The 23096-nt window shown below is 47.7% G+C and overlaps 3 protein-coding genes across 9 annotated transcripts in view; 1 reads left to right on the top strand and 2 right to left on the bottom strand.

Moving 5' to 3' along the window:
- The window catches only part of LOC135369059 (O-acyltransferase like protein-like), a 25618-nt gene extending 2522 nt beyond the window's left edge, over positions 1-23096 (top strand). Inside the window, exons 1-16 of one of the 7 annotated variants that reach the window (XM_064602693.1) lie at positions 3867-3983; positions 11169-11442; positions 14129-14400; positions 15585-15696; positions 16377-16491; positions 16556-16650; positions 17311-17493; positions 18167-18260; positions 18344-18445; positions 18664-18832; positions 18887-18966; positions 19047-19169; positions 19225-19345; positions 19971-20160; positions 20926-21068; positions 21306-23096. In XM_064602693.1, the coding sequence (XP_064458763.1) occupies positions 11307-11442; positions 14129-14400; positions 15585-15696; positions 16377-16491; positions 16556-16650; positions 17311-17493; positions 18167-18260; positions 18344-18445; positions 18664-18832; positions 18887-18966; positions 19047-19169; positions 19225-19345; positions 19971-20160; positions 20926-21068; positions 21306-21524 (2154 nt within the window). In that variant the 5' untranslated portion in view covers positions 3867-3983; positions 11169-11306 and the 3' untranslated portion in view covers positions 21525-23096. Of the gene's footprint in view, positions 1-3866; positions 3984-11168; positions 11443-12707; positions 12989-14128; positions 14401-15584; positions 15697-16376; positions 16492-16555; positions 16651-17310; positions 17494-18166; positions 18261-18343; positions 18446-18663; positions 18833-18886; positions 18967-19046; positions 19170-19224; positions 19346-19970; positions 20161-20925; positions 21069-21305 lie in introns of those variants that run through there. The other 6 variants (XM_064602692.1, XM_064602691.1, XM_064602695.1 and 3 more) reach the window with 6 other exon arrangements.
- LOC135369058 (zinc finger protein 16-like) lies at positions 3756-7095 on the bottom strand. Its single transcript, XM_064602690.1, has one exon. The coding sequence runs from the start codon at positions 7007-7009 to the stop codon at positions 4517-4519; it is 2493 nt and encodes an 830-aa protein (XP_064458760.1). The 5' UTR covers positions 7010-7095; the 3' UTR covers positions 3756-4516.
- Positions 8124-10998, bottom strand: LOC135369100 (solute carrier family 25 member 35-like). Its single transcript, XM_064602763.1, has 3 exons — positions 10453-10998; positions 9234-9443; positions 8124-8597 (listed from the first exon to the last, which is right to left on the bottom strand). Exons 1-3 carry the CDS (start codon positions 10657-10659, stop codon positions 8124-8126), a joined length of 891 nt encoding a protein of 296 aa, XP_064458833.1. The 5' UTR covers positions 10660-10998.

The following is a 23096-nucleotide window of genomic DNA, read 5'->3' as shown; positions in this document are numbered from 1 at the left end:
CTCGGGTCATAAGTTGGTTGCGAACACGTTGCGGAACGCACGAATGCTCATCGGTGGTTCATGCAATACATAGTACTTTCAGCTTTGCACCCAGAGAAGCATCTCCGCACCAGTAACGTCGTGCCCATTGTGTAGTCGTGTATCTTACTCAAAAGGTATCAAAGCCACTGTAGAAAGCACAATGAGTCGCATCAACGTGGGCATAAGGAAGAAAAATGGCACATACTCCCGCGACATTCTGGGGATAACGGAGAAGGCTGTAACATTCGGAACATCTTCCCACGTACCGCGTAAAGTAAAAATACTCGTAGCCATCCGCTACAAATCGATGGCAATGGACTCTTAGACTTATCGCGCGTGTCCTCTTTTTTTCCTCGTTTTTAGTCGAGTGACTCATCAATATCGTCGTTGTAGAGTGCACGCCGGATCAAACGGTCGCAATCCTTCGCTACAAGTCCGCCGTGATCCACTCAACCGCTTGCGCAATCTCAATTTCTTGCGGTTCTTCATTTTCTTCGTCTTCACTTACGGCTTCTTGGGACGACTCCTCGTCTTGGATCGTGTGGCCCAGGACGACAGCCACTTGCTCGTCGTACAGAGCGCTGTGGAAGGCCATCAGGTGGCGCCTTAATTTAGACTCGAAGAAAAACTCGCACTCGCAATGCGGACACACAAATTTCTTCTTCCTTTCGTGTCGCTGCTCGTGGGACTTACACGACGCGTGCAACGTGAACTCTTTCTGACAATATTTGCACTTGAAAGGTTTCTCGTTGAAATGAATCCGCATGTGCAGCGATAAGGCCAACTGGGAACTGCTCTTTCTTTCGCAGTAAGGACAAATTATGTCCCGACCCTCAGCGGTGTTGTGCTTGACGACCTTGTGGGCTTCCAAGCTTCCCACAAACTTGAAGTCGACCCCGCACACATCGCAAATGAGTCCCGCACTGAAACGGCGGCTGGGGCGTTTGGCCATCCTGCTCTGGTGCGCGGACCTCTTGTGCAGCCTCAGGCTGGTCGCCAGGTCGAACGCTTTTCCGCAGACGTCGCAGGCGTGCGACCCCGGTTCGCCCTCGTGGTTGTCGGTGACGTGCCGTCGACGGAGCCCTTCCGACTCGTAGACCTTCTTGCAGTGTTTGCACGGAAATCCAGCGTTGCTCGAGTGGACGTCCTTGTGGCGTTGGAAGGAAGCGTCGTTGTAAAAGACACGTCCGCAGTCCTCGCACTTTCCTCCCTCGGACATGTGCGTCATGGCCATGTGCTGCGTGAGTTGGTACTTGTACGAGTACCCCTTCTTACACTCGCTGCAGTGGAAAGGGTACTCTCCGGTGTGTCCCGAAATATGGTTCTTGATCACCTTCTGACTGTATGTTGTGAAAGAGCAATGATCGCACGGGTAGACCTTGAGGGATGAAATAGACAGACGTTCGTCGTCATTCAAGACATTCTCGTGGAGCACGGCAAGATGAAGTCGTAACTTCTTTTCATTTACAAACTTGCGAGGGCAGAAGCGGCAGATGTACTTGAGATCCGTCGCGTGCACATTTTCCGTGTGCTTGCGGAGGTAAAACGCCGTGCGGAAAGTTCGCGGACATTGTTTGCAGCGGTGGGGTTCGGTCTCCTTATGTTTTGCCATGTGGCCGCGGTATCCTCCGAGAGTGAGCAGCTGCGTTCCGCACTCGGAGCAGCGGAACTTGGGATTTGGGATCCGCTCGGGACACCGGTGCAACGCCATGTGCTTGTTGAACACGTAGAAGGACGCTGAGATGTGTTTCGAACACACGGGACACACGTAGAACTGTCGCGTTTCTCGAGTGATCAGCCTGACCTTGTGCTTGCTCTCTCTGTGCTTCTCACGTTGCTCTTCCGACTGGAAGATGAGGGAACACAGCTTACAGGGGAATATCTGGATGTCCGGATTTGCTTCTGCTCCGTACTGGACCGTTTGGGCATTCGCGTCGGATGCTTCTACTTCGGCCTTGTGGTTGTGGGTTATGTGCAGGTCGTAGTGCATCTTCAACATGAACTGCCATCCGCAATACTCGCAGCAGTACACCGTAATACTGGATCTGTGGATCCAAGAATGCTTCTCGAGGTCGCGGGGAGTGTCGAAGACCTCGTTGCACGTTGCGCAGGGGTGAAGGATTTTCTCAACGTGACACGTTCTCTCGTGCCTGTCGAGGGTGAAGGCAGTGGTGAAAGTCGAACTGCAGCTGGAGCATTCGTAAGCTTTTTCGACGACGGGTACGTGGCTCCACACATGCTGCTGGCACGAACTCCTACTAGCAAATCCCATGTCACACAGACCACAAACAAAATTTGTTTCTTTGGGCTCGCTAACACGACCTAATTCATTGTGCGCACTTCTTTCTGATTCGTCGGTGTTGTCTTCTGCGGCAGAACATTCCGATTCGCCGCTTGACACATCCGAGAGTAACGTGTCAGCTCTGACTTTCTTCCTAAAAATTGTCACACCTTCTTGGTCTTCCGTTAACTCGTCGCAGTTCCTCTTTGTAGTAGAACGTGGCGCCCCCAACTCGGAGTTATTATCGACTTGTTCCTCGTCCTCTGTTTCATAACCATCATAAGCACCTTGCGTGTCATCTTCACTCAGTGGGTCACGGGAACACGATAAGAACTTGTCACCATCAGCATCAACGCGCGGCGATTCACAATGGTCGTCAATTCCTAAATGTTGAGCACTTAGAGTGACGGTGCCTTCAGTTGGTGTCAGACACTTCCAGAAGGATTCTAGGCTCCAAGTCGCATCGCACGGTTTGGGTATGCACAAAGGTTTTCCGTCCGCGTTGGGGGTGTTAATAACCACTTTCTGCTTCAGTACGAAAGGCGCTACCGGGATCTTTTCACAATGCGAGTTTTCATTAAGTTTTGAAAAGTCGCCAACTACTAAAGACACAGTCCCACCCGTGGGAACACCACAAGGAAACAGTAAGTCGGTAGAGAACGACGCTGTTGGAACGTTAACGTAGATTTTGATGGTTCGCTTGAAAACATCGTCGGTGGTTTCGGCTACTCTTTTTTTGCTACCCCTGGAAGTGGACATTTCCTGGACGTAGCCCTTGGGAGAATGCTGTGTACAATGTAGACAATCGCCAAAATATAACCGCCGCGATGTATGAAGCAAAAAAAGAAAAACTCCGTGAGACACCACCTGAACGACAACGCAAACACAACACTACGCGACGACGTTGGATTACGTCGACTTGTGAGTGAAGTCGTGAAGTTGCCACCAGAGCATGGATCCCCCTGGTGAGCTTGTTTTTAGTACAGTGTCGAAATAAGATAAATTTTCAGTTACGTACAAGAAACACTACGTATTTATTTATAATTTACCAGAAATAAAAAAGGATGGTAAGCAATAATTCAGTGGATGTAATCCATGCTTAGTGGTGAGGGCTGTACCCCAACTGCAGGCTCTAAACTGCTCTAGAGCGACAGTTATGAGTTATCGGGTCCGGCCGCGGACCCGAGGGGGGAGGAGTCACTTCTCCAAAAATATCAGTTTATACATTAGATTTTACTCTCTCCCACTACATATGCTTCAACAAAGAAACTGCCCCCTCTCCCATATGCCCAGGGTAAATCCACCCCTGCCTTCATCCAAGCTTTTTTTTTTGTCTATTAAGCCTTAAGATTCCCTGACTTTTCCAGGTTTTCACTGGCTATTTCAAGTGGACCTTTCACTGACCAAAACAACAGGGAACTTGGTGCCTGCTGCTACATTTTCGTACAGATCCTTCGTAAAACAGATCATTTATTGAGAAATTAGTAAAACTGCCGTCCTTTTCTACTTCCGAGATTGTCGTCCCTGTAGCGTTGCTGCAGCGTGGCCACGCAACCACTTATCAGCACTCGTGATTCACTGTGCATCGTGACGACGCTTTTCCCCAACTTCATCTGCCTTTTTGGCAAATTCCCTTACTTTTCCAGTCACATCAAAATCCCGGGATAATTCTGTTTTCCAGGTTGGTAGACACCCTGATGAGATACTATATTTCCGATGTAAGGAAATGCGAGCACGGACTACACGATAAGCTCCATCAGGTTCCCAAATATGCAAGTTTCACATTCTTTTCGTCATAGGATGTACTTAGGAACTGGTGCAGCACTTTTCCTTCGAAAATAATGGACCTACTATTATGTGGCTACTACTACAGAAAAGAGAGAGAAAGAATTAGCTTGAAATGGCATTGAAAGCACAAACAACGAGCGCGTTAAAATATTACGAGAATGTCCCGGTCGCTAGTCCCAGAATAGGGCCAGTAGACCACTCGGAGTGTTCCGTCGTTTCAGAGCGTGGATCAGTCAGCAGGGGGTGTGGTTCGAAGTACGTTATCAGTCTGTGCCGCTTTTGGTACGTTAAATGTTAATGCTCATTTTACAACATGAAATTACTCAAGGACATTTCGTTTTTTGCTGTAGTCTTCACTTAAGAGCCAGAATGCAATAACGATGCTATGGAACGTGACCTTTCCAGACTAGGGTGTTCAGAGAAACATCAAGTCACTATCTCCCACGTGACATTCTCACTTTCACCCAATGGTAACACGTTGATGTCGTCGACCGATTCCACGTGCACCACACTGTGCAAAGCCTGGAAATGCTCCTTTAGCTTGGACTGGGTCGTAAACTCCTCCGCGCAGGCCGAACACGGAAACTTGCGCTCCTTCCTGTGGCGCGCCTCGTGCGCTTTCATGCTCCCGCAGAGTGCAAACTCTCTCCCGCAGTACTTGCATCGGTACGCCTTCTCGTTGAAGTGCATCCGCATGTGGTCCGCGAGCTCCACTTCCGTCGTACTCTCCTTGTCGCAGTACGTGCACGAGAAAACCTGGCCGTCTCCTCCGTGCTGGCAGATCTTGTGAGCCTCGAGGCTCCCGACAAACTTGAACGTCATGCCACAGGCTTCGCACGGGGTCTCTTTCGTGTTGAGGATCTGGATCCTGTGCGCAGTTCTCTTGTGCATGCTCAGACTCTTGGGCAGTGAAAACACCTTTCCACAGGTCTCGCAGTCGTAATTGCCATGCGGCATCTGGAACGGGCATGACATGACATGGCGGCTGAGCTTCTCTTCAGACTCGAACAGTTTCTTGCAGTACTTGCAGATGTGACCTGTGTTGTCCACGTGCATCGTCAGGTGATTCTGTAAGGACTCGTCGTTGAGGAAGTAACGTCGGCAGAACTTGCACCGTCCACCTTGGCGAAGATGAGCGGATGCGTAGTGTTGGTCCAGGTTCAGCTTGAGGGAGAACCTCTTTGGGCACTCGCTGCAGGCGAATGCGCGAAGCCCCATGTGGTACGATTCATGTTTTTTCCAGGACTTACGACAAAAGGTTGTGTATGGGCAGGACCCGCAGGTGTACTTCTTGAGGTTCGATATGAATCTGCGCTCCTTCTCTGTCAACTGTGGCTGGTGGGCACGAAACAGGTGTTTCTTGTAGAAGGTGGTTTCCGTGAACTTCATGGAACAGTAGCGACACGCGCGCAGCCTCGGGTTGTGTACCCGATCGATGTGCCTCTGCAAGAGGGAAGCACTGAGGTACGTTCCGTTGCACTGCGGACATTGGACTCCCACGCGCTCTTGGTGCGTCACCATGTGCTGGCGCAGGTTCTTGCTCGACTTGAGGCGGATGCCGCACTCTGAACAGAGGAAGTTCTTTTCGTGGGGGTTGTGATTCGGATACTGGACCGCGTTCTCGTGCGAACTGATGTGCTTGCTGTAGGTGGCTAGAGACGAAGTGATCTCTTTTCCGCAGACCTGGCAGATGTAGTATACTTTCGAGTCCCTCGCCTCGAGGAGTATGCGGTGACTGTCCCGTTTGTGCTTCTCGCAGGCACTTTCTTCCGCAAAGATGAGCGAGCAGAAAGTGCAAGGGAAGAGGTTGGCTCCCTCGTGCTCTTCCCTGAAATGTTTGCTCAACGAGAGGTCGGAAGCTCCAAGAAACGAGCACATCGTACACGAACGGCTCGTGCCAGTATCAGCTCCTGCCACGTTGACACTGGGTGCCTCGCTTTCGTCTTTATGACGGTTCTTGATGTGAAGCATGTAGAAAAACTGTGACATTGACATCCATCCGCAGTACTCGCAGCAGTACACGTATATGTGATCGCTATGTGTACGCATGTGCTTTTCGAGGGACACCACCAGGGGAAAACCTTTCGAACAGACACTACAGCGGTGCCGATTGTTCTGGCAGTCTGCGCAGATCCCTTCGTGTTTGTCGCGTATCATGGAAGCTTTAAAGTCGTTACCACAATTTGGGCATTTCACGGTATCCTGTACTTGCGGAAGATGTTGCCAGACATGTTTTCTGCACAACGTTCTAGATTCAAATCCTTTCTCGCACAATGCACAAACGTAGAGATTGTCCTGAAGCAACCTTCGACGACGACGTTTCTTTTGGTTAGGTAGCTTTTCGTTCCCGTCAGAATCTTCCTCTAGTTGTACAGACTCGGTGTCTGATACATCTGAAGTTATGAAGCTTGCTCGTATTTGAGGCTGCTCCTGAAGATCGTCCGCGTTGATAGACTTCTGGGGGTCGGAACTGTCGATAGTTAACTCTGGCTCTGCTGACACCACATCGTCGTTGTCACTGCAAATGGGTGAGTCGTCATCTACTTTTTTCAAATGTCGAGCACTTAATGTTACAGTGCCGTCCTTTGGGGCTACATACTGCCAAAATGCCTCCACACTGTATTCTGTGTCGCACGGTTTCGGAATGCAGAGTGGTGTCCCATTTGAATAGTCAGCGTTGATGATCAGCTTCTGTTTCGAGATTCGACGCGTCGTCGTCGAAATAGGTTCGTTGTTGGGCTTTTCGAAATCATGGAGACGTTCCTGCGTGAAATTTCCGACGACCAGGGACACCAAGCCGTTGATCGGAACGCCACACGGAAAGAGCAGATCAGTAGAAAATAGCTCAGTTTCAACATTGATGAAAATCCTCACTGACGGCTCCACGGGATCACCTATTATCGTTTGGTGGACTTCCATGGGCGTCGAAAAATTTACCCCATGCAACTCAAAACTGCTACTACTCAAAATCTGTGACGGTTCGGACTTGGATTGGATTGGACTGGATTATTTTCGTCTGTAGGTGATGATGCACGATGCCCCACGTGACTCTGAACTCCTCTTCGGTCGTCTCTTCTCTTGGGCGCGCGCTTTTCAAACGTCGCTGACATCGTCATGACAGTACTGCTGTCATCTCCTCAGACTTTTCATTTGCTGCATCGGTGGAACAGTTGGTAGCATGCCCGCCCACTGACCACTGCTGAGAACACCGGCAATTTGGTGGTAGGATACAAGTTACGAAGGAGAGGCAGTCTCCTGCGCATGTGAAATAACCCTTCTGCAAGTCGGCTTTACGTAACTCCTATATGCGTTGCGGGGAAGCCAACTTTAGGAAACGCTCGGTGTTGCTAGACTGCTTGTTTCTCTTTCTCTAAATTTAGCGAAACATTTTCTAATCGTTCAATATTGCTGGTGGGAAGTCGACTTTACAGCAGTGTTGACTGCACGTTTTGAACCACCTTTGCAATTTTGCGCTTACGGCTTGCAGAGTTGCACTTACGGCTTGTCATTTCCTTTCTGCTTTCTCGGGATGTGTGGAGATTCTGGTGCCATTGATCGACCACTGTGGCGTCGCTTACGTGGGAATAGAGTCCTTTTCGGAAACACGCCAGAGGGGAGTATGGAGATTGGAACTAGGAGAACATGGAAATGGTACACCGAACGAGGGGGTCAGGAGAGATATCATTTGGCTGAGCTTTTTCAATTTGCCGGAGTGATTCCCCCCTGTCGGGAATTCCGTGTTGTGACGTTATGAGGCAAATTTTTACAGGATTTTTAAGTCCACTCGCATATGAAACACGCCATTCTTAGGATATCCTTCGCAACGTTCATTTTGAGTTTCAGCTGGGTAGACTTCCCGGACGTGGCCTTTGGGATCGGAAAACGTCCTGGTCGTTAGTCCTTAGGACAACGCCAAGACAAGTCATCGGCTTGCGCACGTGTTCATTAAATGCGAATAGAGACTGCCTCTTCTCACAGTTTTCAGTAACTATCTTTATACACGCAACAATGAATTTATGGTTCCAAAAAGGTTTCAATAATACATATACGTCTCGAGGCTCATGCGACGGTGAGTGGGATGCTTGCGGAGCTTCTTCATCTCTTCCCATGACACGAGCGTTATGGACGAGTAGAGAAGTGTGTAGGTGAAAGCGACATTCCAGCCTCGTAGAAAGCCCAGCATGCCGTCCAGGCTGTAGATTTTTCGAGCGCAGTTCAGAATGCCGTCGTAATACACACCGCGGCCACGGTTGTCGACTGGCTGCAGGTACATCCTGGACTTGATCATGTCTAACGCTGAGATAACAGGGGCGCTTGTGGCGCTGGACGCCACTGATGCGGTCACGACGGTGATCAGCTCATCCCTAGCATCACCGTTGGGAACTCTGAAGACAGCTTTGTACTTGATCATGGCAGCCATTTGGACGGCAGATCCGATGGAAAGGCGGAGAACATTGCTCGTTGCTGCTCGCCAAATTCCGCGTCGTATGCCGTACAGGCTGTACATCTGTAAGAAGCAATGTCAAAGGTGCCACTTTGGACTAAAAAGAAGTATTCACATGCAGGGTGTCTCAGCTAAATGCGAACAGATATATGTTTAAAAAAATATATGTATATATATATATATCATTTTTGCGAGATGAAGTCAATTGCAATATAGCATAAACTCCTGAGGCAATCTCCTAATTGACTTTCAATAATTAACTCTTTGATTATAAAAGTAGGAAGTCGTCTCAATGATATCTGGTCCCTTCGGTCACCTGATATCATAGCCGTTTTCGGAACAAAAATCGGTTCGATAGATCGTCCGCAGAAAATTCGTGAAGGAACACAATTTTTTTCTTTATTTTGTTCATTGCGCATCTTCGGAGACGCGTCTTTCCCTCACCCCAAATGTGAGAGGGTGAAAGAGCACACTATCACCTCTTGTGTGAAGATTAAAAGAAAACAGAAAATGCAACCCAAGATAAGGGCAGTTCACCCGATACATGCACTTACATACATCCTCTTAATGCAGCATATGCTATATAGCAAAACTCTATTCGCCCTGTATACGCACACTGGTTCAGGTCCACTGGCGCGACAAACGTGTGATTCGTTGTAAGGCTGATCGAAGTTGCTCATAAGGACCGTCGGTGCTTACCACAGTGAAGACTTGCCACGACGTCTTAAGGCCATGTTGGTGTCCAACCGCGATAGCAGGAGAGGACCTTATCTGTAGCTTACATTTGATCAGCTGAAGGGGACTTCCCATGAAGGCTCCTGCTCCACCACAGATTGCACCAGACACTGCGCTCTTTCTCCAGCTTGGTTCAAGATTTTCGTCAAGAGTCAGGCCCATATCCTCAAATAGCTAATAGATGGAAAGTGATAGCCGTGATCAATCAATCATACTCAAGGTGCTACCACAGAAGCATTTCGAGCTGCAGGAGATGTATCCTTGTTTGTTTTGTTTTGTTTGGTAAAATGTACGTGAGACGAAGTAAACGGTCCTGGCAGGGTGGAGGAAAAGGAGGTGGAAGCTACCTTTTTTATTTCGTCTGGACGAGACCGAACGGCAGTTGTGCTATGTTTACTATCGGGTCTATGGAAGTTTTGCCTCGAAAAACCACGGGTTAGCGACTCTGTACTTTAAAACCCAACAAAGGTTATTTGCCTAAAAAGTTGCAAGCAGCTAAGCAGTGACCAGCTACCGGTGGACTTGAAGGTGACATTGACGTGTACACAATTAAGATGGCGGATGGAAGGTCAGTCCATCACTGACGTTCCATGGATCAATGAATTCGCATTCAAAGCTGTCGAAAATTTCAAGAGTGGTCAATCGATCCTGGGCAACCTTAGAAATTTCGGCGAAAAATGCGACGCAGAAAAATTACTGTATAGCTGACGGAAGGAAAATCCGAAGCTCTTTGCGCACAGTGTTCGTCACATCCGGTACGGCTTTTGTCAGCGCGTCAGTAATCGTATCTTTCATTGGAACTTAGCTTTGAACTGGTTGTTCTCAACTTAGTTTCTAGCAAAAAGGTACTGGCTAAGGTACGCTGGTGGGTTCTCTGCAGTCTTTATAGTAGACTGATTCAGTCGAAGATTGCAATGCAGGACGGCCTTTGCAAAAACCGGCCTCTGTTAGTGACCCAAGGTTGCGGGATCGAATCGAACCAGGTCGTGAACATCATGACACGTTGCTGAGACATGTATTCGAAAACTCAGATGACTGGCTACGTCGGCTGTCATAAGAGTCTCGAAACGTAACACCCCGGACGTAAATTGTTGGTACCTGTGTTCCTAGTGGTATAGGTTGTCTCCCGATGGAATTACATGTGTTCCCCAAATCCCTTTTAAAGTAGACGCTATAGCAGTACCTGAAACATGCCGAGACGAATGCCATGCGTGACTTGTCGATAGAAAAGCCCTGGGAGGTAACCTCTATAAAGGCCGCTGATGCCATCATAGCGAGCCACCAGCCACACAGACTGCAGAGTTGATCTGTAAAGTGGAGTGTAGTGACCTTGACGCCACATCTCCCCTTGGACAGCCATGCGGACACGAGCCACATCGACGGGATGCATCAGCAGTGTGGCCACAGTGGCCCCAATAACAGCCTCGTAGAGATCGTGGGCCCCATCGATGCCTTTAACTTGATCAGCCTGGAAGCAGTCGTTTGAAGCTATTGGCGTTTGCAACGTACCAAGTCACGGCTTCAAGGCGATTGGTGAAGCAGGAATATGGTTCGTTCCCAAAGTTATGCCGGATGAATGTATTCTTTAGATCGGTGGGAACCCAAGTTTTACAGCAAAGGGGGCGCCAAGGAACACATCCGGCTGTCCCTACGTCACGTGCCTCTACCGGACACCTCCTTAATGTACTGCCCTTTCTTTCCTCTATGCGTGTCGGATTACGAATAGCGGGCATTTGGGGCGTACATGTTGGTGTATGAGTCGCTAATTACACTAGATGTCCAGCAAGTTACTGCGCGTGGTATATATCGCGCAGGTTGTCACTTTATTCGATAAAATTTTGAAAGAAACTCGAAAAATTACGCGTAAGCAATTCATATGCTTACCATTTTCGTACGCAGGTCGAATGGTGTGACGAAAGAGATGCAGCTTCTTCTTCCTCCTGACACGTGCATGTAACCGAGCAAGGGAGATTGGCCGAGGCAAAACGTGCAAGCTGTGCTGTCTGGGGCTTTTTCTGGGTTTCCCTCGGACTGTGGATGTCAGATATATGTCGGCACAGTTCCCTTAAAAGTCCGCCCTTGCGCACATTCCTTCAGAGCGTTAGCCGTGACGATGCCCATCTCTGTGAGCCCGACAACTGCAGTGCCGCCACAACTATCCCTACGAGTAAATGTAACTCCTCCTTCTTGTTTTTTAATGCGAATTTGCGTGGTCATTTTTTGGCAGGTGTCCCGATCTGGCCGGGCAGCGCGTTGTCCAACTGCATCCGATATCGTCACATCCGCACTGCGAGGGCCCGCATAGGCCCAACAGACGCAGTCGAGACTCGGATTCGACTCCCAATGCAGGCTTGGCTGCATGAAAAAAAAAAAACGTTTTTCCTGCGTTTCCTATCAGACATATGTCGGCGCAGTTCCCTTAGAAGTCGGCCCACGACGCACGTTAGTCGTGACGTTGCCCACCTCTGTGACAACGACGAGTTCTTTCAACAGTAAACTACCATCCACCTCTACCACTAGATGACGCAATCGGAACACAAGATAGCGACTGGCCCTCATGTTCGGGTGGCAATAGTCACGTAATGCAGCGTGGCCGCCAGACAAGAAATTTCCGAGGGCTGGGCCCACAAAATGCGTCAGTAATTTCGTGTCGCGAAGCAACTGTGGCTATGAGCGGTGTATACAGATGGCGGGTCAGTCCTTGAAGGGGGACTGTCTGGAAAATCTGCCGGAAATCCCACGGAAAACCTGATACCGGTGGTAGGATTCGAGCCTCCCAGCACGACCTTGGCTCACGTGGCTCACCTTGCGTGTAACTCTGTTATCCTCAGGTATACACGAGTGAAGATTGACCAGAGCAGAACGGAACTTTGTGGAATCGATACGTCCCTATGCGTTTTTTCTGGTGATAGGTATCCCTATATATATAAGTATATGTGGTCACCTGTGCAGTTCAATTTTTCGGGCATCGGGGTGCTATCAAAGGTAACGGATAATGTCTACCGTGGAGTCATTGTTGTGTTGCATTTTTCTCTTCCGTGTGATTCTTTGATAAGATGATTTGCTCCAACCTTGACATCCCTGATTTCCTTCTCGACTTCCTCCATTGTTGTAGCTGCCCAAACAGATTCATAAACGAACACCGCGTTTGCTTAGCTGCCTCCGCTTCCATCGTGTCTCTACTTCCTCGTTGCTCCCGCGTAAACTATCTGCTGTACGGGATTCCGTTTCAGGAACCACATCTTTGCTGTACCATCTATGCGTCGTGTATTGGTTCTGTAATCACCCGTCGGACATTGAGCAGCGGATGTCTCGTAGGTAGAAGACGGGAGTACGTATTTTCTCTTTTCTCGGGCGTTAAGAGTACCAGGTCGAGGTTTGTATACGACGTTCGTCGCTATAGTTGGAATGTTTCCCATGTTTGGAAGCGTATTTCTAAGATTTCTCCGTTTATCATTTTCTAGATATCAATAGAGACAGCATGACGAGCGCGCCCAGAGAAATATCACGCGTCATCATTCTTCTGTTTTGCGTGAGCCCAACAGTTTTCAGTTTGAACCTAGCTGCAATCGAGCCAAAGGGAATGGTGGATTCCATTCGCGCTACCCTGGAAAGCATGATGGGAATGCTGACAATGACCGGAGCCTCCACTGAGTGCGCAAAATCCCTCAAGATGTTCATCAGACATCTCTTCCACGGTCAAGCGTGGGCCCTTTACAGTAAGTCACATGTTGTGCCATCACCGTGTGTCGTAGATCTCCGACGCACCAGACGGATGGTTAAAAAGCGTGCCTATGGTATGTATTATCACGCGACACGTGCGCACCAGACCAAAGATGGGCACTCCCGCTCACTCATCTCCTGCTCGGCTCCTCGTTTGCTCACTCCCCTCCCGCTCAAATATCTGTTTGTTCACTCACGCTCAGCTCCTTCGCCACATTCACGTTCACAATTGGGACGTCGTCCATGTAGCATCTGTAAAGGGGCTGTGGCCGTGATATTGTCCTTTGCCCATTGTCTTATGTGCCTTTATAATTGTTCAGGGTATCGAAAAGATTTCATGGGCTAGATTTAATGTACGATAGTGTCCATTTAGTTGTCCTTCACCGGCTGATGCACAGCGCCCCCGCAATAATCCAGAGTCTTTCGTTATTCGCTCAGTTCTGCTCTCAATCCGTTTGCTCACTCATGCCCACTCATACTGTGCTCAGCCTCCTCGCTCAGCTGTTCGTTTACTCGTTCGTGCTCACTCATTTTCCGCTCATTCCTCAGTTTGCGCACTCATGCTCTGCTCATTCGCCACATTGAGCATGAGCGAACATACTGAGTGAACATGCTCATGAGCGAGTTTTACCGATGTATGCTAACCTCAGTGTGTATCTATATATACTCCCAACTATTACAGTCACCTGTTGTGCACTACATAGCTTTGCTGAAACAGCGTGCATTTAAAGTCCTGAAAGTAAAGCGTTTATTAACACCGTTGCTATTTTAGTTTAATGTAGGGTTTTCAGTTTTACAGTAGGGTCTCCGGGCCTCAAAGACACTAGTGTACACTAATAACACACGCACAAGAAGTAAAAGAGATGAATTCAGCAACGATATTTGAGACCAAAACACATGAATTCCCCCGTCAAGCACGTGATGTAATTGCGATTGGGCCGTTACAAGTGCTAAAATCAAGTCTTTGAGGTTGAACTTGCTCAGCTTCTGTTTCTTGCGCGGTAACTGTAAAGTAATGATGTTACTCTAACTTGATAACTGTAACGTTTCGAAGAGAACTAGTTGTATCTCAGTTGCTATATTTTCACGAGCTGTCTATAACTTACCGTCGACTCGTTTGACTCGATGAACTGCAGTGCTCGATGCGATGTCCAAACCAGAGGCTGGGATTCTGCAGGGCGGCTTCAGCAGCATCGGCTCTCAGTCGGAATGCTACAAGGTTCATGCGAACCTCAACATGAGCGGCCGGGACATGGATGGGGTACAATATAACGTGAACAAAATAACTGGCCGATATTGTGCCGTGCGATACAAAATTGATTTGGCTGGGCTGCTGGACCTTGTGTACTCGGAAGATGCCAGTTCTGCCACGTACAGGAACATCATCAATGATCTTCTTGGAAAAGATGTAAGAAACGCATTCCTCATTTTTCGTCGGCTGGCAGGACCGAGACAGTGGCATGCTACTCACAGGAGGGGTAATTGGAGTTGATTTACACGTAACGTGTGTCAGCCTAGGTGGTGGTTGTCGCTTGTCGTTGTCGGCCTCACAGAGGTGAGCAACGTCACGATAGGACTCACGGGAAGGACGATTTGTCACGAGCTCCGCGTGATTGTCAATCGTACGTGACGCCTGTTTCAAATCGGTTTTCACGTAACGATAACGAACGGTATGCTCAGTTCAGCGTCGGGTCCCTAGGCCGACTTCACATGGACGCGTTCTCTACCCAAGCAGATGACAGCATGAACCCTCCTACTGAGTATTACATGCGAGAGCAGTGTTCTGCCGCCGAGTTTCATAATATCCCGCTAAATATCTGTACTTCAGAGAGAATACCTCATATAGCGTGCCACGATAAATAGGTTGCTTGGATCATAAGGTTCTCGTTGAAATTACGGTCTTACAGGGCGTCGGAAGTCACTCACGACAACAGGGCACTAACCGAATCTACCCTAACCTAACCGAATGAACCGGAGGCATATTGATGTGCTTATTAGAAACGACTCGTCCATGCAGTCCGATGACTATGGAGGGCGTAACGTATATGGGAAGGCCACCTCGCGTTCTTGATTACCTTGAGGCGGAAAAGAAATTGGCGTTTGAGCAGCACAAACTCAAGTATTGTTTGATCGTTTCAGTGTTAGTAAGTACGATAAAACAAATAGAAGCAAGCGAGCGGTGACGTGTTCCTTTATCTTTAATTTTTTTTTTTTTTGTCGTCAAAGTGCAGTGGTGTCGTCTGCAAAGGGTATGCCATTATTGTTGCACTAAAAATGCTCTGCCGAGTGTTCTGACCATGGATCAGGCAAAGACAGCAGGTATGCTGCACATGTCATCAAGCACAGCATTTGGGTGAAATGGGTCTTGTACTTTGTAAACGGGTGTTCATTTTCGCTCTGCGCGGGAGCTGAAAGCGAGTTTGACTCGGACGACACGTACTACATATGAAAAATGGCGTGACGGGACCCTCAGAATGAAAGTTCAGGGAAGGGGACGACCGCTCCCTCTGCCCCACCTTCCGACGCCCTTGCAGGCTCATTCCTTGTCCTTTATGTAGAAATTCTCCACAAGTGATTTATGTGTTACGCTAGAAATACCTTCTACGAGAAGTGGACAACGTGGTGGAAGAATTTCCAGGTTTCTTTGGGCTCTGCATCCCATCCACATGCAGCAAAAGTGATATGCAAGCCCTCTTCACATTTGGTAAGCCTTAACATAGGTGTCTGGTCCCCGTCCTGTCTCAAGCAGGAATGGTGGGTCTGTAGCGATGTCACGAAATGCCGCACATGATTCCAACTTGGAGCCTCCCTGACCGGCACAATGTACTGAAAGGTCAATTGTATGTGCTGCTCAGTACATTGAGCTGCTTGGGTAAGTCCCATGTCTCCTGCCGGCACACATAAGCCTTTAGCGGTCCCTGACGTTATTGAGAGGCTCTCATCTGTGCTGTTGTTGTCCCTAGAAGAAGCTTTCCTCGGCTATAATATATTCATTCTTGTCGGTGGATGAAAAGGTCCGCCTACCATCCTCAAGTTTGCGGGTTCGAACACAGTCGCTTTGTGTAAACACCGTTCCCCGCGAGCGAAGTTTAATTCAGGTTGCTGTGTGCTGAAATTTCAGCGCACGTTAATCAATTCACAGACCGGCAACTCATACATGTCTCGCGACGTAAAGATACGAATTATGATGTAAAGCAACAAAGATAACGTCTGCGTGTTACTGCTATTCTCGTTTTAATTCCTGCGTGCCTGGAGCTTTGTGTGATTCTCAACCTCCCGCAACAACACGTACGAAAAAAAACAAAAACAACTTTGGAAATCTATTGGGCATATATGTTTGCTGATAATGGATTTGATGAGCACCAATGATCCCCCATATTCCAGTACAACCACTCGTCAAATCTTTCCTGAACATCAACGTCAGTTCTCAAGTTGTCTCCTGTAAGACACAAATGGAAGCAGATGACATGCAAATGACACCGGTCATCCTGGCTGCCTTGTGAGTAGCTGGTCCATCCATTTCGTTCAGTAGGAGTATGTCAGTCTTCTTCTTCTTTCTTCAGGAGCGCTTTGGGCATTTTGCTCGTACTAATGTGCATCGGGACGCTGCTGACCTTTCTTGATGCCAGGAACTCACAATGTCCACACAAGAATCCAAGTATGGCTCGATCCTCCGCCTGGCGCTTTGCACCGCTAAGGGCGCAAATAACCGTTCTGTTTCTGCATGCCCCTCGGATGGTTTCACAAGTTTGTAGCATCCAGTGGCCCATTGGATACAGTGCTTATCCATTGTTTGGTGGTCATGCTAGGACTAACTAAGACCAAGACATGCTAAGTGTCTCAGGACGAGAGCCGCCGATATTTTGAATACAACCTGTTCTTCTTCTGGGCAACAGTTGGAAGATGCGGGGAAGTCGGCGGCAGCACGGAGTCGGGACACCTGTCTGTGCTAATCCCGGTCGTCATTGGCATGGGCATTTAAAGGGTTAGGGATGACGTATCCAGGGTTCATGTGTATTGTAGGTCAATACCCATGAGCCCTTAACGACCTTCCTTTCTTTTTTCTTAATAAACATATCCCCCCTTAACGACCACGCCAATGATGGTGCCTATAGGAGAAGAACAGCCTCTGTTGGAAATATATATCGTCCTTATCGGTTCGCTGGATTTTGAGCCCTTCTAAGAAGGTTGGACTTTGCTGTGGGCTGAAGTTCAGAGGCTTTTCGTGGGTTTGCATATGGATGTTCACCGTGTATAGCTTCTCAGCGCTAACACGGAATCAAAGAAAACTGTTAACTAACGACCTGCTTGTTGACAGATGCTAGAAAGAGCCTGATGGGTGAGTTGCTGCGCTCCTTCTCCGCAACCAAGAATATAGGCCTCTTGTTTGCTATGGAGGACAACCCGTCGAAGCTACAATGCGTGCATGGCCTACGAGCTCTGAGCATAATTTGGGTTGTTTTGGGCTACGTCCTTGTGCTGCATTCGATGATGCTGACGCGTGAGTATTTAGGCATTACAGACTTCATGCCAACAATTACATGCCACATATTACAATCCGCACAATAACTTGGAATGTTGTCTGCTTCTGGTCTTTATGCGAGGAAGACTTCATTGGCTGCAGTATGGGAGAGGATAATCAACGACGAATAATAACGAAATGTTCCGTAGTGAGCTTGTGTGCATTCCGAAATGGATAAGTATGGATCTATCGAAAGAAGGCGGGCCCAAACAGTTTCTCACATGCTGTACTATCCCCATATACTGCAACCAATCAAATCTTCTCTCGAAGACGAACAGGTGCCCTGGGGACTTTAACGACACGCCGTATCGATCAATGACAATTCACTGACACACAACTGAAGACGCGACATATGATATAAAGAGCGGTGTCATTACATTCAGCGATGGACAGTCCTGTTTCCCATAAGCCGCTGTTACATCGTATCGAGTTATCGCATCTCCCCGAACCCATTCCGACCGGTGGATTAGTTGACGTGGCACTGTCAGAAATTATTTGTTGAGATAAATCGATACGATCGTTTCTGTCGCATCCATGTAAACGGGGCTATAGATACGCATCCGATAGAGCCGCTATCAGAACATATCGCCGCAGGAACGCTACATTTAGACACTGGAGGACACTTTGTTAACGAGTACTCTCCCAAACGCAGAGAACCTTATACTACTCAAGGATAAAATGAAGGACATCACCATACAGTTTCTGGTAAACTTCACACCGGGAGCTGATACGCTGCTCTGCGTCTTGTGAGTCACGCACCAATGTCACATTCTTGGCGATTTCCATTTATCAGTTCCGTCATTATTGAATACAATTATTTCCGTGATAGAGGAATGATGATGGTGTACGACACCCTGACGAAACTGAGGGAAGAGAACCACAGAAGAACCAGAGGGTTCCTCTTTAGATATCTCCTTCACCGTGTTATCAGGTGACGTACGATCTTCGATTACGATAAGGTGTATCCTCTCTTTCTCGTGCTGAACACTAGGAGGTTTCAATCCTATCCTGTGCTCATTGAGGCATTGACAGACGTGAGCTCCTACTGAAGTCTCATCTGTCGTCACACACGGAATAAAAACAGCCTTACACAGCACAGTCGGTGGCGGCGCTGTTGTAAAACGGCACAAACGCGTTTCTTTTTGACAGGGTACTCCCGTTACTGTTGCTGACAACTCTTCTGATAGTTCCCCTTTTTCCATACCTCGGCGAGGGTCCGACATGGGACATTGAGAGCAACCGCCTCGTCTCTCGCTGTTCCGATACTTGGTGGTGGAATATTTTTCTAGTCAACAATTACCTTTCCCGTTGTCAACAGGTAAAAAGATGACGTGTGCGCTTTGTCCCGTTTTAACTTGATGTCACATTCCAGTGCATGGAACACACCTGGTTCTTCGCGCTTCTGATGCAATGCACACTTGTGGGCCTCTTTATCATTCCAGTCTGGTATCAGTGAGTATCCGTTTCTGGCGATAAGTATACCGAGTGATCCATATAGTACTTTTGCTTAGGAAATATTCCAATCCTTCCAGTCGAGCAGCAGCCGGTCATGTCTTGTCTGGAGCTCTTGTTTCGGCCACTGTGGTGCTCACATCTGTTGTAACGTACATGTTCGATCTCGGTCCCACATGGCTGCTCAGGGAATACAGACCAGGGTATATAACACCGTCTTCCTTATACTCTGCTTGAGGTCCTTGGGTATCCCTACAGGTCTCGCAGTGAATACATCGAAAAAATCTACACCCCTATGTACACACGCGGCGGTGTGTTCTTCGTCGGCATGATAGCGGGCTACATTCTAGTTCACAAGAAGAAATTTGTCATGAACAAGGTGAGCTATGGCGCGGTAAAAACTGCGAGTATACCTTTGAAGCACTTTTATGGTTGTTTTCCGTGCCATTTTGTCCTGCAGATCCCTTGGATTGTATCTCATTACGGCCGAAAGCCTCATTCACAAAGTCTCAAATTCCCAGTCACTTGAACATGAACCCATAAAACCTACGACACAGTGATTGCTAATATGGCGGAGGCCTTTTTGGCTGAAGTGAGACTGGCCGTAACGAGACACCTTGGACCGCAGTGAGATTTTGGTCGTAATATGACACTCGGGGATTAAATTATCTTGGCAGTACTGAGATGCTAACGATTCCATGAACTTTGTCGTTCAGATTCAGAAGAAACCTTTAGATTCCTATCTAACGTATGCCATTAAAACCTATACACACTATTTTTCTCGCAAAATATTTTCGCTGTGCAACGTGAAAAACTATGACCTGCCTACGACGTGCCACCCGTTTGAAAAAAAAAAAAAAATGACTTGAGTCACTCCAGATATTCATGGGGGATAACAGATATGATTACAAGTACGCTTCGAAAGGAAGCTAAATATGGGAGGGTTTAAGACAGACGAATAACGCACTATGAAATACAAAAGCGGACATTTTCTTAATTTTCAGCTTTGCGTTCTACTCGGTTGGCTATGTTCCTTGTCTGTCATACTGGCCATAATACACATACCTTTCAAATGGAACCGTGGTGAAGACCTGCCCGACGCGAAAGTGTCAGCTGCTTATGGAGGCTTCTCTAGGGTCCTCTGGTCTATCGCTGTGTCTTGGATCGTCATAGCGTGCGCTTCTGGAAATGGAGGTATTGCTCTTGTGCGTTTCAGCAGACATAGCGTCCTCTAAGGACTCACCGGAGTCCCAATCACGCGACATCCCCGTTGTCAGTTACATGTGGCACTATAGATGATGCACTCGACAATATATTCTGAAGCGTCGTGCTGTTGACAAAAAAGGAAAGGGAGAAAAGTAACCGTAAGGAATGACGTAAATATAAGGGAGAGGAAAACAGTTTCAGTGTGGGTAAGGGTTGTTCCTTTAATTAAAGGAGGTGACATTTAAAGTGGCTCTCATTCGTCCATCGGGCGCCACCATGCAAAAAGCAGTCGGAGAAAGCCAGCTGCGTACGACCGACACGATCCTCGCGTGATGCAGGGAAGTCCCCGAGTTATGCCATGAGTCACGTGTCTGGGTACCACGTTACGTCACGACGTTCCTTCGTTCTCCGATACATTCTTTGCAGGGATGGAGGGTATAATTAAAGGAGTGTGGAACAGAGCGCTGTGTAGGTCACCTGCACTCGTCGTTCTTTGGAAAGCTCTTATGCAGAACACGCCGCAGCGAAAAGAAGAACGAAAGGGGGAGTCACCTCACTGATCCTTTACAGAACGACAACAACAATTTCGATGTTCACGTGCTGTTCCCTATATAGTGTCCCTTTCTCTTCTTCAATAAACATATGCCCCTATGATGTGATCTTTAGAAGAAGTTCAGTAAGGGTCCATGCGATCCTCAAATCTGCAGTTTCCAAATAAGCTGGCTGAGACATTTCCTATTATCGTCCGATTAGGTCCGATGAACACGATGCTGTCATTCAAGATATGGCTTCCTCTGAGCAGGCTCATGTACTCCTGGTACATCGTCAGCCCTTTAGTGATCATTTATGCCAACGGGGTTCGTGAACACATGTTTTTTCTTTCGTACGACGCTATGGTAAGTAAATGCTAGATAAAGTTGATCTTTTTCGGTATTATAAAATGACTCAGATCAGTCGCTTGATTTGTTTGTAAGAAAAAAAAAAGAGTCGTCATGGTTGAAAATTCACTTATAAAGAATTGACTGCGAGCGGAGTTGAAATATTTCGACTCCGGCATCACCAGAAAACTTTGAACGGAACAAGAAGGTTATTGCTACTCAGAAAACTACAGTATAACGTATCCTTTCTTTCAGTCCTACGTCCTTATACACCACTTGGTAATCAGCACAGCGGTTGCCATAGCGGCAGCCATCTGCTTCGAGCTGCCCTTCTTAAACCTGGAAGAAATAATTGCCAAGCGAAGAAAACCACAAGTGGACATACAGGAGACTGCCCTGCAAGTTCCAAGGGTGAAGCCTTTTTGGCTGGAGCAAAGTGGCGTTAATCCTGGTTATGTCCACGATCGCGCCTAAGGGGATACCATCGGAGTGCCTCTTTTTATGGAAACGTACAACAAACAACAACTTTATTTTTTAGATGATCAATGGGAATGTACGGGTTTTATTCGGTATAGATTATGTATAAAAAAAGCTGCGAGAGCATCGGCGATGCGATTTTGGCGGCAGGCTGGTTATGCAGCCAAGCGAACATAGCGTGTGCGACTAATGGACGATTAATTAGCTCGAATTCATTAATTAATTTATTAATTAGATGTTTTCTGGGAAATGCCAGGTAACAGAATTGGAGCCAGCGATTATTCAAATCCGTCTTCCTTATTAAACACCGTGAGAAACGAACATACCTTGAGATATGAATTGCCAAATTTCGCTATGCAAATGAGCCGAAGCCAGAACAACAAACGAGCATTACTCATTATATAAACAAGCAGATCCATTGCGCATAGCATCTTTGCGGCGCTAACACGCAATCAAATATATATGTAAGACTTCACTGCGTGACGTCATAGCGATGCGGTGGCGCTGCTGTCCCGTTTGGTGGGAAAAAATCGCGTGATGATCAAGTCACTGAGTATTTTCGGTCACTAATAAAGGCATGCCGCAAAGTTGTGTAGCTATATTGGATGTGGTACGCGGTACAGACATGCCGTACCAACGCCACCTAGATACAGAAGGTGTACTTATTGCCTCCTCTCCCTACGTGGACATATTAGTCACAACTGCAATTCAAGAACCCGCAAATGACTTGGAACCTGTAGATCCGAATATTTAGACAAAAAGTGCACTTTCCAGTTTTGAAAAAGATTGGGGCCATTTAGTACGCGGGGCACCACTCGCAGATGACGGTGGTTCGTCTTCATGGCCACGTTCGTGATTGGCTGACTATTAGTTGTTACGTCACGTCGACGAGTAAGCAGGCGACGTCTGCTGTATGCGCATGCGTAGATGCGCTCTCTTGTTTCGAAACAGAAGTGAGCGACGAAACGGCTGGCCATCCTAAAAATAATATACCCTTAGCGTACTTTATCTTGAGAAGCAGTAATATACCCTGTATCTGGAGCATCTCTCCGCGGTCAACAATAGGGAGTATTAGGAATCGAAAGGCATGACCTTGGATTCCTTTTCCGTGTCGCTATGAGCGTGGCAACAGCCGATTGGTTGATAGCAAAGGAATCTAAGGGCGCTTTCCTGTGAGGTCCCTTTCACCACCACCGTTATAGTAGGGGTCAGTATGCATCCTGGGCCGACTTCAAGGGATCTGTGAAGACGTCTAGAAATTCTGTCACTCAGTCTCAGCGGCAACGCGAGTGCCGCCCTGACAGAAATTAGACATAAAACAAATAACATCCAGACACGACTTGAGTAGAAAACGAAGGCTTTCAATTTCCCCACGGGCCGTGCCTCACAATTAATTCACAAAAAGAAACGCTCAAAGGATGTTTGTATATACGCTTAGTCTATCTCATCGGATGTTATTTCTGCTTTCAGCACGGCGCTCACAAGTGATGAGGAAGTTTCCCCGACGTCATAACACTTGAGTCCATTGATAAAGAAACCGTTTTGCTTTTAGTAAACACTTGAACATGG

Source organism: Ornithodoros turicata, chromosome 9 (genome assembly GCF_037126465.1).
Source record: "Ornithodoros turicata isolate Travis chromosome 9, ASM3712646v1, whole genome shotgun sequence".
NCBI lineage: Eukaryota > Metazoa > Arthropoda > Arachnida > Ixodida > Argasidae > Ornithodoros > Ornithodoros turicata.
Note: the sequence above shows the minus strand (reverse complement) of the source record. Positions and strands in the feature narration are given on the sequence as shown.

Coding starts and splice junctions, on each gene's coding strand:
- LOC135369058 (XM_064602690.1), bottom strand. CDS start 7,009: ATGGAAGTCCACCAAACGATAATAGGTGATCCCGTGGAGCCGTCAGTG.
- LOC135369100 (XM_064602763.1), bottom strand. CDS start 10,659: ATGCATCCCGTCGATGTGGCTCGTGTCCGCATGGCTGTCCAAGGGGAG. Junction 9,444..10,452: donor TTCGTCTCGGCATGTTTCAG/GTACTGCTATAG, acceptor TCCATCTATTAG/CTATTTGAGGATATGGGCCT. Junction 8,598..9,233: donor CGTGGCAAGTCTTCACTGTG/GTAAGCACCGAC, acceptor TGCTTCTTACAG/ATGTACAGCCTGTACGGCAT.